The 17,599-nt window shown below is 41.3% G+C and overlaps 1 protein-coding gene across 1 annotated transcript in view; it reads left to right on the forward strand.

Annotated features, from left to right (window-relative positions):
- Positions 1-631: 631 nt before the first annotated feature.
- Positions 632-17,599, forward strand: part of CCDC170 (coiled-coil domain containing 170) — a 120,916-nt gene continuing 103,948 nt past the window's right edge. Inside the window, exons 1-4 of the mRNA XM_006874358.1 lie at positions 632-790; positions 4,210-4,466; positions 9,232-9,376; positions 11,871-12,056. Coding sequence (XP_006874420.1) covers positions 632-790; positions 4,210-4,466; positions 9,232-9,376; positions 11,871-12,056 — 747 coding nt within the window. The remainder of the gene's footprint in view (positions 791-4,209; positions 4,467-9,231; positions 9,377-11,870; positions 12,057-17,599) is intronic.

The raw sequence follows: 17,599 nt of genomic DNA on the forward strand, positions 1-17,599 counted from the left end.
CCACCTCAGGACTCCATCACCTCTTTGGAATCCCCCGAAACATAACCTTCTAAAATGGCATAACCTTCTAAAATGACCTCTTTGCCTTGAATTTTACTGACCCAAGAGATTACTACAAAGACTACTTTATAGATTGGACCTTTTTTTTTTTGAAGACATCCTAACAAGACTATGACAAGTGTTTTACTGAGAGAACTTGTTAGCAGCCATCCTCTGATTATAGAGACATTCTTAACACATATTGTTTGGGATAAATCTGTGCGTGTGTTAACTGAAACCTTAGTAGCAAGACCTTTTTGACTTACCCTGGTATGTTGGTGCTGCAAAGAAGCTGAGATTTGAGATGCGTTTGAAGGAGAAACAGGATGTACTCAGGCAGGGACAAATTAGGAGATGTTCTTGAATGGGCAATATAGGACTGGGATTGCAGTTGTCCAGACTCAGTTAACAGAGTAGAATGAAAAGCACTAGGAGTCATTCTGAATTTTGAGGAAAAGAGTGAAATGATTTAAACAAATTACTGCTCTGGTTAGCTTTATTTTTCCCAACACATTTGAAACACAAAGCATGTTTCTGTCATTAATCTGGCTTTGCACAGCTGCACAGAAAAGATTGTTTAACACCCTTCTTTATGTTTTGTCTTCTGGGGGAACCCTACCAGGAAACTTATGGTCATATTTTGGAAGTTCCAGTCACTCGGGAGCAAGTAAATCATTATCGGAATGTGGCTGAAAATGCTCAGAGCGAACTGGCGGCCACTGTGGTCAAATTTGAATGTGCTCAGTCGGAGGTAAGAATACACTCTCATCCATCAGCAGTGGGCCTTTTTAGCTTTTTATAGAGTGGAGCAGAGCTTAGAGGCCTTTAGAAATAGGACCATAGGGTACAGATTCAGAGCTTTTTTTTTTTTTTTTTAATGTTTTATTGTGAATTATGTGATAGTTTACATGGGAGAACATTAGTTTTACATTCATCCTATCGTATATCATTTCATTGCCATGGTTACAGTCCTTTCCATGCATCATCAACCAACCAAAGGGTATACACTACAAGCCTGTTCCCCCCTTCCCTCTCCACACCCCCTTGGTCAGCACACAGCCCCTCTCCCTCTCTGGGTCTAAAATCCCCAACTGCTCCATCACTCCACGTCATTGTCTCTGTCTCCCTCTCAGGCATCATTGCTTCTCTGGGTATGGTCCTGCTCTCCGCTCTTCTCCCTTGATGTCCCAGAGACCTCTGCTCCTAGACTGAAAATTTAATCACTTCCCTCCTTGCTATAAAACATCTACCTTTACATTTCCAACCCTCACAGTCAGTCCTGATAACAATTATTCACTATAGTATCACAAGAGACCCATCCACATTTCATTTCATCAGCCCTGCCTAGACAAATTGGATACTACTCAGTGGAGATTCTACCTTCCTACACATCCTCTGAATCTAGGTTCCCCTCTTGAAAGCTTGTAAGCCAGTCACTTCTTGCCTTTGTAGCCCCCCATTTTGGGTAGCCAATGTCCAAGTTGCCCATCCTTGTCTACTCTGTGTGGGAATGATCCTTGCTGTAAGGATTTGTTCCCTCTTTTGAGCTACTGCATCCATAGGTGTAGGTTAAATTCATCAAATTGTATCAGATTACTCTTTTTTCCTCTTCTTGCTTCTTCTAGTTGAGCTCTGATCATCCAGTCATTGAAGCCAGGTCAAGTGGGTATTATCTGCAAGTGTGGATGTTCTTGTGCATATGCCCTCTCTTCTTATCAGCTGGATGCTCCACTCTAGTCCTCTGTGGCTATGTCACTGACTCTGGCCCCAAGAATCCCCAGGTCTTGCCACACTGCTGGCCAACCAGGTTTCCACCCGGGTTCACAGGGGTCTATTGAACATTGTAGGGCTTAGCTTGCAGCTTCATTGCTGTTTTTCCCTCACTTCCCCTTATCGGTGATGAGCGTGGTCACCAATCAGAGCGTGTATTCCCACTGAGTGTTAGCCTTGGAAGGGGGTTTTCCCTGAGGGGACCTGACCACTTGCCTTGATGTCTCCTGGGCAAGCAACTTGCTTGTTCTTGTAGTAGATTCAAAGCTATTGGCCAAATGTAGTTTTTTTCTTATTATGTGTCTACCCCTTGTTGTTGTTGTTAAGTGCCGTTGAGTCAATTCCAACCCATAGCGATTCTGTGTAGGGTTTCCAAGGAGCAGCTGGTGAGCTTGAACCATTGGCCTTGCAGTTCAAATGGCTTTGAAGTCTGGCGCATTAACCCACAGTGCTACTTAGTTGTAGGAAATTTTGAAAGGGTGAAGGTGCCTGAATTGTAGGTCTCAGAGGAAGGTGTACAGCCTTGAGATAATATCTGGGGTCAACTGAGGGCCTTGGCTGGAAGTTTCATGGTCTTTGGAGACTTTTTTTTTAACTTGGGAACTATCTTAATTATGCACATATTACCAGTAGTATCAAAGCATCTTTTGTCAAGTTTGACAAGGGGAAGGGTATGTGCACTTAAAAAGCAACAAAAATATACCATCATCAAGTCCATTCTGACCTTCAGCAATCCTGGAATTACAATTCTGAAAGTGTAAATTCTAATGGGAGTAGAAAGCATTATCTGACTCCCATGAAGTGTCTTGTGGATTTGAACTGCCAACCTAGCAGTTAACAGTACAGTGCTTATTCTGTAGTGCCACCAGAGTTCCTAATTAAAATAGCATAGAACAAAGAAACAAAGACAGGCAGGATGGAAGAAAGAAAAAAGGGAAGGAGAGAGAAAGAAAGGGAGGCTGGGTGGGTTAGATTTTCTGTGACGAATCGGTGGTTACCATTAAACCCAAGTCAAAATCAATGGTTATCACTAAACTCAAGTTAACCATGCTGGCAGTCTGGTGGGTTTTTGCAGAGTTAGAAAAACTCAGGCTTCTCTGGTCATTGAACTCGCTTTGGAGACTTTTTAGCATCACTTGGGGTATCTTCCTTTAATCAGGAGCTCTTAATAGGTAATTCTGAATTCCTTTCCTGTGCTAGAGGTGATTGGCTAGGGAACTTCTATGAAGATGACTGGGAAAGTCAAGGCTAGATTGGTCTACAGTGGTGAGTTTCCGTAGACTCATCTTGTTCATAACCCAGTGGCCCTGAGCAATCCTAGGCTTGGCTGTGAGGTAGTAGTCTGGTGACAGATGTCAGAACCCAACTGAAAGATGAGTCTATAGCATGTGTATGAGAATGTCTGTATGCATACTCGTGGTTCTTAAGCAGTACCTGTATTCATCAAGTTTTCTTATAGGGTCGACCTGACATCGTAACTTCAATATAACACATAACATGATTCAGTGCTTTGATGTCACAAAAGTCATGAAAGTTGAAATGGTTCTTGTCTATAGATTCTATAAGGACTATCCTTTTCTCCCATATTTTTTTCCTCAGAAATCTGAATGTATATACATTTTAAAAACCACATCCAATTAAGGTCCAGAAAGTAAGTAGGGTATATAATGCCATATTGACGAGTCTGCTTTTATGTGGGTACCAGTTGTGACAGTGTAATCACAAGCTGTTGCTGTTGTTAAGTGCCGTGGAGTCGGTTCCGACCCATAGCGACCATGCACAGGGTTTCCGAGGCTGTAAATCTTTACGGGAGCAGAACGCTTCATCTTTCTCCGACGGAACCGCTGGTAGTTTCGAACTGCTGACCTTGAGGTTCACAGCCCGATTCGTAACCACTACGCTACCAGAGTAGCATGGCTCATAAGTTTCTTGTGCAGTGGCAGAAGCAGCAGCAACAGCCATATGGATTTAGAAAATGGGTTACCATCGCAAAACAGTTTCTTGCTTTTTGCAAAATGCACCACAACTGTCTCTTGGATTAGACTTTAATCAATACAGGCCATCATCTCTCAGTTGGTTTTGAAAAAAGAATATGAAGTCCATGGTTGTTGTTGCTAAGTGCCATCGAGTTGGTTCCAACTCATGGTGATCCTGTCTAGGGTTTCCAAGGAGCGGTGGTGAGTTTGAACTATCAACCTTGTGGTCAAGTGCTTATCCTATCTGGGTATAATTTCTCATTTGGGAATACAGATACAGATGTGGAAGAAAGAAAAATGTAAAGAAAGTTGGATTAAATCATGAAGATGAATGAAACTTAAATTTTAGTTTTGGATTTGCTAAAAGTATTTCAGGTTTATATGATTAGATTTCTTTTCCTTTTTTTTGCTTCTTTTCTATTAGCTTCGAGACCTCCGATCCAAGATGCTTTCTAAAGAAGTTTCCTGTCAAGAGTTGAAAGCTGAAATGGAGAGCTATAAAGAGAGCAATGCCCGAAAATCATCTCTCCTCAGCTCGTTGAGAGACAGAGTTCAGGAGCTAGAGGGAGAAAGAACAGCACTTTCCACTTCGAAAATGAGAACAGAAATTACAGCTCACACCACCATCAAGGAGAACCAAGGGTTAAAGATGAAACTTACAGCATTAGAAGAAAAATTACAGTAAGGGGATTTAAATGTACCTCTCTGTTTAATGTTCAAATATCAGCTTCTGATAGCAGTTTGCACCTTCAAATGGACTGCTATTCTGTATCATTTGGTCGTGAAACTTAATTTAAAAAAATGATTGACTTCCATCAAGTATCTTTGGAGTCTTGAAAATGTGTCCCAAGTCCATTTTGAAATGTCCTCAAGAGCTTCAAAAATTAGGGAATTGTCCTAAGTATGTGTATGTCCCAATAATGACCAGGCCTGCAAATGTTTGCATCCACAATTTGGAAGTTTTTATAACTTAGAGGCAGCAGAGTAACATGGAAATTAGTTAAGTGCCATTGAGTTGGTTGTGACTTGCACCGACCCTGTATAGAGTTTCTGGGGAGCAGCTGGTGGATTTGAACTGCTGACATTGTGGTTTGCAGTCCAATACTGATCCTACAGCACCACAGCAGGGAAGTAGCTATTCAGAAATTAACTATACATCTACCACGAAACCCATCCCATTCTGAGGACGTATCACTAGGTTTTATTGCTGATTTATGTTTTCGCTTTTGTTGCTGAGGACCCATAGCAACCCTGTATAGGGTTTCTGACCTTGTGGTTCAAACTGACTTAGCAGTCCAGTGCATTAAACCACAGTGCCACACCAGGATTTATGTAGAGGACTTGTGAAGTGAAGATTTCCATTCTTGTTGCTGTTAAGTGTCGCCGAGTCATTTACAATGCATAGGTATCCTGTGTAGGGTTTCTAAGAGTGGTTGGTGTGTTTGAACTGCTGACCTTGTGATTAGAAGTCCAGTGCTTATCTTACAGCTCCACAACAGTGCTCATACACATTTCTGACAAATAAATAAATTTTAAAGAATGATAATTGGACAAATCTGAAAGCTTGTTGTTGTTAAGTTGTTAAATGCTGTCGAGTCGGTTCCGACCCATAGCGACCCTGTACAGGATTTCCGAGGGTGTAAATCTTTACGGGAGTAGAAAGCCTGATCTTTCTCCTGCAGAGCAGCTGGTAGTTTTGAACCGCTGTCCTTAAGGTTCGCAGCCTGATTCATAACCACTACGCTACCAGAGCTCCAATACTAGTTGTTTCTAAAAACTTTTAAATGTTTACAAATGACTTAGATAGCTGTATTGATAGAAGAATGGATATTTATTTTATATATTCCATTAAAAAAACCCAACAAACCAACACTTTATATACCTTAATTGCAGCGCCTGTCTTTTCTATTTACGGCAAAATTCTGAAGTATTTGCTTATAGTCACTGCCTCCAGTTTCTCTCCTCCATCTTCTATTGACTCTGCCCTAAAGAATACCATTCCTTCAGGCTCTCAGTTACCCTACATTGTAGGTTTCATGGGCAGCCTTATCTGACGAGCCTCTGTCAGCAGTGTTAGGCACATTTGGTCTCTCTCCTTGAATCATTTCCTTCTCTGGCTCCCAGGACATTCCTTCCAGGACAATGCTCACTGCTTGTCTTACCTCTAGTTGCTTTACGACAGTCTCCTTATCCCTCTGACCACCAAGAATTGGAGTGTTCTAGGGCTCAGGCTTGGTCTCTGGTCTCTTTGCTTTCTCTGTACTCATTCTCTTGGCGATCTCATCTAGTCTCATGGCTTTAGAGAGCTTCTAAGTCAGTGTCTCTCCCCAGTTAGTTCTCAAGACTCACACATCTTAAGAACTACTGGACATCTCCAGGGATGGCTAATGAATCAAACTCAAACCCAATCTGTTGCTATCAAGTTGAGTCCGACTCGTGCTTACACCGTGTGTGTCAGAGTAGACTTGAGCTCCGTGTGGTTTTCAATGGTTGTACTCTTTTGGAAATGCATCTCCAATCTTTCTTCAGAGGCATCTCTGGGTAGATTCAAATTGCCGGCCTTTTAGAGAGCACCTGAGCATTTCACCGTTTGTACCATCAGAGGACTCAGATGTACAATTGTTGTTGGTAAGTGCCGTTGAGTTGGTTCCAAGTCATAGTGACCCTGTATAGAGTTTCTGAGGAGCAGCTGGTGAGTTTGAACAGCTGATCTTGTGATTTGAAGTCCAGTACTGATCCTACAGCACCACACCAGGACTCCTAGATGTCCAATAGGCATTTATATATATATATATTTTTTTAACTTTTTATTGTGAATTCAGTGAAGTTTACAGACAAGATCATCAGTTTTACGTCTAACAAATCCTATACTTTGTTTCATCTCAATGATTGCAATCCCCTCCATAGAACAACAGTTATCCTACTTCCTGTAGTTCCTGTTTCCATCCCACCCATCCCTTCTCAACTTTGTCCTTAGGTAAATGTCCGTTTGATTTTGAATGAGTGACTATTTCGTTGTAAGCAGAGCTTTGTAGTGTTGTTGTCTCCACCTCCCCCCCTCCCCCCCCCTTGCCAATATATCTGTCTACTGCTTTGTGAAAATTGGGCTATGAGGTGAATTCCTTTCTATACCTGAAGGGTGGTTGAGTGCGATAGTTTCAGGTTCCTCTAGTTTCTTTCTGAACAGTAAGTCCAGTCTTTTTAGATAATAGTTTTGAGTTTTGTTTCACATTTTCTCCCACTCTATCTGGAACCTTCTAATATGATCTCTTTCAGAGCAGCTGGTAGTGGCTCCATCTAGTTCTTTGGGTCTCACAGTCGTGGAGACTTATTTTCACATGTTCCATTAATTCAATGAACTGATTGATTCCAAGCATCTTCCGTGCACATCATTCTTCTTCCCTCTGCACACAGAGACACCTTAGATACTGCTCATGAGCTTTTAACTTTTTTTTTTTTTACACTCATCCTATCGTATTTTGTTTTATTGCAATGATTATAATACCCTTCATGCATCATCATTCAACGGCATTTTCTTTTTTTTAGATGTACATTTCTCCTGAGCTTTTAAGAGCCAGATGTTACTCACCACAGTAGGATATAGAACACTGTCTTAGTGGACTGTGTTAATGCTGGTTGACCATGGTGTCCTTTGAGCCTATGATCCTGTGCCCCAGACTCAGTAACGCATTGCCTTAAGATGTTTGTGTCCTGGTGTGGCGTTGCAGGATAATGCACTGGACTGTAAGATCTGTTTGAACTGTAAGGTCGGTGATTCAAACCTACCAATGGCTCCATGGAAACCCTATATAGGTTTCTATGAGTTAGAACTGACTCGATGGCACTTAACAACAACAAAGAAGTGTTCATCATTTTTCCTGTTGTATACTCCACCACATTCATAGGTGCGTTTATAACAAAGATAAATATCCATGTCCAAATGCCCTCTTTCATAATTTTATATATTTGTGGGGATGGGCATCTCATATTTGACATGCCCAAAAGTAAGCTCTTGGTGTTCCTGCCAAATCCCTAGGCACATTTCCTCATTTCATGTAATGATAATTCCTTTCTTCCAGCTGTTGTTCAATGCAGTTCTGACTCTTAATGACACTGTGTAGTTTCCAAGGTGTGTGGCTGGTGGGTTTGTGCGTATCCTACAACGCCACCAGGACTCACTGTTCTCCAGGAGACCAAGACAAAGGTCTTGGGATCATTGTGGTTTTCTTTCTCATTCACACTTCATATCCCATCCTTCAACATAAATCTAAACTCCGACAACGTTCCGCTGCTTCCAACCTGGTCCAGGTCTCTGTCGTCTCTCACGTGGACTCCTGCCATGCCTGTGGCTGCCTGCATCAGAGCAGTCCTGCTGGGGTTCAAGTCAGATCACGGCAGAGCCCCCAGTAACTTTTCCTCCACAATGGCCAAAGTATTTTCTCTGCCCGTCACTTTGAACTGCAAGGTTGGTGGTTCAAGCTCTTCAGCCGCTCCTCGGAAATGCTATACAGGGTTGCTATGAGTTGGTACCAACTTGATGGCACTTAACAACAACAACAACAACAACAACAACAGAGGCTCCTTGGAGTCCTGGTGTGGCGCTGTGGGTTAAACCCACAAGGTTCGAGTTCACCAGCTTCTCCTTCGAAACCCTATAAATGGTTGCTATGGGTCCGAACCGACTCGACGGCACTTAACAACAACAAAGCCTCCTTATCATTGGGGTCCTGATGTGCTGCAGGGTAATGCACTGGATTGGAAGGTTGATTGGAATCAGCCACTCCTTGGAAACCCTACACAGGGTTACTATGAATCAGAACCGACTTGACGGCACTTAACAATAGCCAAGGTTCCTTCTGATCTGGGTGTGCTATTATTGTTTTCCTATTCTTCCCATATCAACTCACTAGCTTCTTTCCTGTCCCTGGAATATGCCATAATCATTCTACCTCAGGACATTTGCAATTGCTAACCACTCTGTGTAGAAATTGCCTCCCCTGGTATGGTTTGCACCTCACCTTCCTTTAGTTCTTCATTTAAAGTCACCTTCTCAATGAGGTGGTCTTCCATGGCCCCTCCAGCTAAGATTTCACCCTCCAATATGCTTATGCCCTTTTCTGCTGTATTATTCTCTCCAGCCTTTCCTAACATACTATATACTTTACGTATGGGGGGGGGGGTGTCTTCATATAAAAATTCCTTTGCCTTTTCATTCCATTCTAGGCACTTTTTGCTGCCCCCCCTTGCACATTAATGTTTTGATTGTTTTCTGTCTTTCTGTTCATCCTTGAGGGTAGGAATTTATGTGAGAAGCGTTTGTTCTATGACTGGGAAATTGTGTTGTGTTGAAAATGACAATAGTTACTACCCCAGAGAGCTTTGAGGTTCTGAACTTTGAGGAATGTTCATGGTGTTAATCCTGACTTATTTGTTGTTTGCTTGGTAGAAAGTGTTTAAAGGAAAATGAGGAGAATAAGAATGAAGTCTCAAAGAATTGCAGAAAACAGGAGGAATTTCTGTCTCAACTTCACGACTGCTTGGATCTGGATAAGAAGAATGAAAAAGCATCAGATGAAGATTTGATTTTAAAGGTGTTTATATACAGATTTAAAAAGACTGTAAACATAGGGGACAGTCTGACCTGTGGCATGAAAGAAGCCCGGGCTGGGGGTGTCAGGAGAATCAAGCAGGAGCCCCACTGTGGGAGTCACTGCTGTGGGAGCTAGGACCAACCCCATCATTTCTCTGAGCCTCAATTCCAAACCCTTTCTGTCATTATTTAGGATTACTTATTCTTTAAGAGGGATTAATTATTGTCTATAATTTATTTGGGAGGTGTAAACTGCTCATCTCTTTACTACTAACTGAAAAGTTGATGGTTCGAACCCACACACAGGTACCTAGGAAGAACGGCATGGATATCGGCTTCCCAAAAATCAGTCTTGAGAACCCTATGAAGTGCTATTCTACTCTGCAACACATGGGGTCACTATAACTTGAAATTGACTTGACAGCAACTGGTTTACTGGTACACACACAATATTTAGAATGTCAAAAACAATTGATTCATCATAATAATATGTTTTGGGGGGACTTTTTTCCTTTAAGTGCTAGACAGAAACACCAAAAAGCAAATATACAAATTGAAAACAAAACCAAAAACCCAAAATGAAAAAACTAAACAGCTGTGTGTCATTTTTTTTTAGATACTTAATGAGTATAAAATTAGGATTAGTTCTCAAATATTTTTAAAATTTTACATGAAACTAAATAAGCATCCTGATGTCATGGTAAATAGCCGATAGACTAATGCCAAACCCACTTCTGCCACATCAGTTCTCACTCAGAGCAACACCATAGGGAAGGGTAGCACTGCGCCACGGGGTTTCCAAGGCGGACGAATCCACCTTTCTCTCGTGGAGCAGCTGGTGAGCTGGAACTGCTGACCTCTGGTTAGCAGCCCAACCCTTAACCCACCGTACTGTTGTTGTTAAGTGCTGTTGAGTCGATTCCAACCCATAGCGACCCTGTATAGGGTTTCCAAGGAGCAGCTGGTGAGCTTGAACCACCAACATTGCAGTTCAAACGACTTTACAGTCTGACACATTAGCCCACAGCGCCACAAATAGGACCCCTTAATTACCAGTAAGGGGAGCATGAATTGTACCAACTAAATGATTCCCTTGCCCCATAGTGGTTCATAAGTATACCTGAGATGCTCATGTATCTGCTCATTTACACCAATAATGTACAAATCAGCACTCTCTATTCTTGGCTTCTGATAGATTTTTATGCATCAGATCCTAATAGCCGCCTTCGGCTATTTACTAAGAAGCACCCCAAGAGTCCTTTGCTATTCTCCTCAGAGTAATCTCTTAAAGACAACAAAGAAGTTGCTGTTGTCGTAAAGTGCCATCACATTAGATATGATCTAATAAAGACGTAGATGAATACATATCTAATATGACCCAAATAGGGAAAGGCACAGTGAGGAAAATCAAACCAGGATGCAGGCTTAGAGAGAAGAACCTGTGAGAGTCATGGATGTTAGTGTAGATTGTTGATGTGAAGTGCTGTTGAGTAGGTTTCAGCTTATAGCGACCCTCTATAGGGTTTCCGAAGAGTGACTGGTGAGCTTGAACCACCAACCTCGTGGTTCAGACTGACCTTGTAGTCCAGCACATTAACCCTCAGCGCCACACCAGGACTTTAGTATAGCTAGAAGAGCCAAGAAAGGCCCCTAGAAGTGGACACTCTAGAAGCAAGTTGGAATGAATTGAGGGAAAAATGCTCAGTCTAGAGTAAACAGCTCTGACTTAGGGACAGGACATCCTGTTGGCAAAATGCTGAAGCTAAGAAATATGTCATTTCTGGGGAGATTGATAATCCGAATGTGGAGTCGGTCTCATGGAATCTCATGTCTTCCTATTCACATCCTATTGGCACTACACAGTGAGGTCAAGAAATTGCCTGGTTCCATTTCTCCTCTTGGTGAATCTTAGAATATATGCTCCCAATGAACAACTCAACAAAGATACAAATGTACACCATAGTAGACAACAAACCCCATTAGAAACCACTGTAAGATAGTGATTTTTGTATGCTTATGTATTTTTTAGTAAATGAAATATTCTCTTATCTTCTCTGCATTCTCTCTGTGCCAGGTACAACTTTGCACACACACTAGGTGCTCAGTGGCCCTTGGATGACTCCATTGCTGGCTTCCTTGTCTTTGCTTAGCTGTCACATCTCTGCAGAACATCATTGCCCCTTGATTGTTTAACAGCCGTGGGGGTGGGGTGGGGGTTGTCATTGGTGCTTGCTTCTTCTCTTAGGAAGATTTTGACTTAACTCTCCTCATCACTGCCTTGTAGCCACCTTCTGAGTAGTTTTCATTTGACCACCTCGTCTGTCCCTAGCCTCAGAGTTTAGGGGCTTCCTTTGAATAAAGTGACTTTTGAAGTCCCTGTAAGGCTAGGATTTTTATTGTTTGAATAGGATCATGTACAAAGCTGGACATTTGCTTAGGGGTCAGGGTTTGGGCTTGCTCATTTTTATGGACAGCAGGAATTGCTTTCTCTATAGCTTCGAGAACTGTGCAAGGAGAATGCATTTGCAAAAGGACAGATTGTGACTCTTGAAGAGACCATAAGTGTCCATGAGATGGAGTCAAAGGCCAGCAGAGAGACCATCATGAGGCTGGCTGAGGAAGTCAGCACACAGCAGGAAAAGGCTGCCTCCTGTCTGGAAGAGAACACCAAATTGAGCCAGGTACTGTACATGAAGTGTGTGTGTGTCTGTGGTCATGTTTGCGAAGCAGAAATGGGAAAGCGATGTAAGACAAGTACACAAGGAGGATGGGCCACAATGTCTAAAAGTCTGCTCGTCCAGGAGGCTGGGGGCAGTGGACCACTCTGATTTCAAGCCTATTTGTTATTTTATTAAAAATTTATTTCTAATAAGATAAAAAAGGAAATCCAAAATAGCTAAAAGTAAAGAATTCGTAGGGAAAATGTAAACTGGTATCAAGTCAATTCTGACTCAGCGACCCTGTAAAGGGTTTCCAAGGAGTGACTTGTGGGTTTTTTGTTTTTTTTTTCCCTTAAGTTTACATTTTACAATTATGAATCAATAGGTAATACATTCATAAGATACAGATTCTAAATGTATCTGTACACAAAGGTGTAACAAGTCTTCCTCCTACCACCTCTCTCTCCACTCCCCTCAGCCATCCCATTGGCCTCTTCAGAGACCACCTTTACAAACAATTACTTGTATAAGCCGTCTCTGGGCTATAGACAAGATCCATTCTTAATGGTCTTTAAGAATGTGTATACCAGTCTTAGCTTAGTGCTTGCAAATTGGGCTGCTAACCGAAAGGTAAATTTGAAACTATCAGCCTTCCATGGAAGGAAGATGAGGCTTTCTGCTCCCATAAAGATTTGCAGCCTAGAATCCCAATGCAATCACTATGAGTGGGAACCAACTATGAGTTAGAACTGTCTCCATGGCACACACACACCCTCCTCACCTCACCTCCCCACTCCCACTCCCCCACCCCTGCAGGCCCCCCACCACCACCTCCCACCCCCTCAGTTGGAATAGTTGCATGCAGTTCTGATTTATCTTCATTTTAGTGTAAGAAGAGGCTTGGAGCCTTTTCTATAATTTAAAATCAGCATCTGCAGCAAGTGAAAGTAATTGTGATGAAGAATTTATTGCAAGTGTGGTGTGGTGGGGTTCATTTGTTTGAAAGTTAGGGCAAATTTGCCTAACATTAAAGACAGGTACACCATGGTGCCCTGGTGTGGTGCTGTGGGTTAATGCACTGGACTGCACAGTCAGAAAGGTTGGCAGTTCAAGCTCATCAGCTGCTCCTTTGAAACCCTATACAGGGTCGCTATGGGTCGGAAGCAACTTGATAGCACTTCCCAACAACAACAAAGAAAGTAGGCGTGTCAGTCAGTCAGATGTTCATGACTGGGGTAGCCTGTATACCTTCGAAAATCATTCTATACACATATATGTATGCAGGGAAGAGTCCCTAGGGGTTGTTGTTGTTAGGTGCTGTCAACTCACTTCCCACTCACAGTGACGCAATGCACAACAGAACGAAACACTGGTCTTGCGCCATCCTTACAATCATTGTTATGCTTCAGCCCTTTGCTGCTGCCACTGTGCCAGTCCATCTTGTTGGGGATTTTCCTCTTTTTCGCTGACCCTCCACTTAAACAAGCATGATGTCCTTCTCTAGGAACTGATCCCTCCTGATAACATGTCTGAAGTATGAGAGACCAAGTCTTGCCCTCCTGGCTTCTAAGGAGCATTCTGGCTGCACTTCTCTGACACAGATTTTTTGTTTATTTTTCTGGAAGCCCATGGCACTTTTAATATTCTTCTCCAACACCGGAACTCAAATGCATCAATTCTTCTACTGTCTTCCTTATTCATTGTCCAACTTTCATATGCATACAAGGTTATTAAAAGTATCATGGCTTGGGTCAGATGCACCTCAGTCCTCAAAGTGACATTTTTCTTCTTGAACACTTTAAAGCAGTCTTGTGCCACAGGTTTGTCTAATGTTGTACATCTTTTGATTTCTTCACTGTTGCTTCCATGAGTATTGAAAGTGGAGCCAAGCAAAATGAAGTCATTGACAACGTCAGTCTTTTCTCCATTTATCTTCATGTTATTTATTGGTCCAGTGGTGAGGATTTTTGTTTTCTTTATATTGAGGTGCAACCCATACTGAAGGCTGTGATTTTGATCTTCATCAGTATTTTGAGCCCTCTTCACTTTCAGCAAACAAGGTTGTATCATCTGCATAACATAGGATATTAATGAGTCTTCCTTCAATCCTGAAGCCACACAATTCTTCATTCAATACAACTTCTTGAATTATTTGCTCAGTGTACAGATTGAATAAATATGGTGAAATAATACAACCCTGTCATAAACCTTTCCTAATTTTAAACCGTTCAATGTCCCTGTGTTCTGTTCAAAAGACTGCCTTTTGGTCTATGTACAGGTTCCTTACAAACACAATGAAGTGTTTTGGAATACCCATTCTTCACACTCTTATCCATAGCTTATCATGATCCACAAAGGTAAACATCTTTCTTGTGTACTCTGCTTGCAGCCAAGATCCATCTGTTGTCAGCAATGATAGCCCTTGTTCCATGGCTTCATCTGAATCCAGTTTGAACCTCTGGAAGTTTCCTGTCAATGTACTGTTGCAGCCCTTTTTGAATTATTACCAGCAAAATTTTACTTGCATGTGATATTAATAATAATGTCTGATGATTTCCCCATTCCATTGAGTCACCTGTGAATGGGCACAAATATGAATCTCTTCCAATCATTTGACTAGGTAGCTAGCTGTCTTCCAAATTTCTTGGCATAGAAGAGTGAGTACCTCCAGTGCTGCGTCAGGCTTTTGAAATATTTCAGTTTGTTTTCCTTTAATTCCTGAAGATTTGTTCTTTGCCAATGCCTTCAGTGCACCTTGAACTTCTTCCTTCAGTATCATTGGCACTGCATCGTACGCTGCCTCTTGAAATGGTTGACCATCGACCATTTCTTTTTGGTACAGTGACTCTGTGTATTCCTTCCATCTTCTTTTGATGCTTTCTGCATCATTCAATATTTTGCTCATAAAATTTCAACATTGCAAGTTGAGGCTTGAAGTTTTTCTTTAGTTCTTTCAGTTTGAAAATGCTGAGCATATTCTTCCTTTTTGGTTTTTGCACTCCAGATCTTTGCACATTTCATTATAATGTCTGCTTGCGCTATCCTTTGAAACAGCACCAGCTTCTCTAGATATTATTATAAACAAAGCTGCTGTGAACAATCTTGTATCATATCTCATGTGCCAGAACGTATCAGTAAAACAAAATCTGAGAAGGAGTCTAGCTATGTCAAAGGACATATAGGTCTTGTAATTTTGAGAGCTACTGCCAAAGGGAAGTGATTTTTAATTCAGACTTTTTATTTTTGCAATGAATTGCTTGATCTTTTCAAGTCTGCTAGAACCTATTTGAACACGAGAATTAGTATTGTACCTTTTAAAACACTATGATCCTTTGTCCACCACTCATCTGTCAGTTTGTCATACTGTGGTGGCTTGTGAGTTATTGTGATTCTGGAAGCTATGCCATGGGTATTTTAAATACCAGCTGTGATACCCATGGTGGACAGGTTTCAAATGAGCTTCTAGATGAGGACAGACTAGGAAGAAGGAGTGATGAACTACTTTCAAATATTTAGTCACTGAAAACCTTATGAATAGCAGAGAAACACTGTCAGGTATAGTTCTGGAAAATGAGCCCCTCAGGTTGGAAGGTACTCAAAATGCGACTGGGGAAGAATGACCGCCTCAAAGTAGAGCTGACCATGATGACATGAATGGAGTGAAGCCCACAGGACCTTCATTGCTGATGGGGCACAACTCAAAATGAAGAGAAACAGCTGTAAACATCCATTAAGAATTGAAACATGGAATGTATGAAGTATAAATCTAGGAAAATTGCAAATTGTCCAAAATGAAATGGTATACATAAACATTGGTATCTTAGGCATTAGTGAGCTGAAATGGACTGGTATTGGCCATTTTGAATCTGACAACCACATAGTTTACTATGCTGGGAATGACCAATTGAAGAGGAATGGTATTGCATTCATTGTCAAAAAGAACATATCCAGATCAGTCATGAGGTACAACGCTGTCTGTGATAGGATAATATCCATGTGCCTACATGGAAGCCCAGTTAATACCACTATTATTCAAATTTACACACCAACCACTAAAGCCAGTTGGATGACATAGAAGAATTCTACCACCTTCTTCAATTTGAAATTGATCAAACATGTAATCAAGATGTATTGATCATTACTGGTGATCGGAATGCAAAGGTTGGGAACAAATGGGAAGGATCAGTAGTTGGAAAATATGGCTTTGGTGATAGAAGTGATGCTGGAGATCGCATGATAGAATTCTGCAAAATCAATGATTTGTTCATTTCAAACACCTTCTGTACACAGCATAAGAGACCTCACCAGATAGAATACACAGAAATCAAATTGACTACATCTGTAGAAAGAGATGATGGAAAAGCTCCATATCATCAGCCAAAATGAGGCCAGGGACAGATTGTGTCTTTAAAATTCAGACTGAAGCTGAAGAAAATGAAAACAAGTCCATGAGAGCCAAAATATGACCTCGAATATATCCCACCTGAATTTAGAGATCATCTGAAGAACACATTTGATGGTACATTAAGCACTAAAGACTGAAGACCAGAAGAGTTGTGGGATGACATCAAGAACACCATACATGAAGAAATCAAAAAGCCATTAAGAAGACAAGAAAAAAGGAAAAGATCAAAATGGATGTCAGAAAAGACACTGAAACTTGCTCTCCAGCTTAGAAATGCTAAAGCAAATGGAAAAAAATGAGGAGGTCCAAGAGCTGAACAGAAAATTTCAAAGGTCAACTCAAGAAGAAAGAGTCAAATATTACAACAAGGTATGCAAAGATCTGGAGTCCGAAAACCACAAGGGAAGATCACGCTTAACATTTCTCAAGCTGAGGGAACTGAAGAAAAAAATTCAGGATTCGACTTTCGTTATTGAACTATTCGCTGGGAAATTGTTGAATGATGCAGAAAGCATCAAAAGAAAATGGAAGGAATACACAGAGTCACTGTAAAAGTAAATGGTTGACATTCAACCATTTCAAGGGAGGAAGTCCAAGGTGCATTGAAGGAATTAGCCAAGAACAAGGCACCAGGAACTGATGAACTACAAATTGAAATCTTTCAAGAAAGTGAGGAACTCACTCATCAATGCCAAGAAATTTGGAAGGCAACTATCTGGCCAACTGATTGGAAGAGATTCATATTTGTGCCCATTCCAAAGAGATGTGACCCAACGGAATGTGGAAATCATCGTACACTATCTTTGATAACTTACGTGAGTAAAGTTTTACTAAAGGTGATACAGAAACGGCTGTAAGCATATGTTGACAGAGAATTTCCAGAGGTTCAAGCTGGATTCAGAACCGGATGTGGAATGAGGGATATCATTGCTGATGTCCGATGGATCGTGGCTGAAAGCAGAGAATACCAGAAAGATGTTTATGTGTGCTTTATTGACTACACAAAGGCTTTTGATTGTGTGAATCATGACAAGCTATGGACAACATTACTACATATGAATATTCCTGAATACATAATCGTACTCATGAGGAATCTGTACGTGGACCAATAGGCCGTTGCTTGAATAGAACATGGAAACACTGAATTGTTTAAAATTAA

Source organism: Chrysochloris asiatica, unplaced genomic scaffold (genome assembly GCF_000296735.1).
Source record: "Chrysochloris asiatica unplaced genomic scaffold, ChrAsi1.0 scaffold00271, whole genome shotgun sequence".
Lineage (NCBI taxonomy): Eukaryota > Metazoa > Chordata > Mammalia > Afrosoricida > Chrysochloridae > Chrysochloris > Chrysochloris asiatica.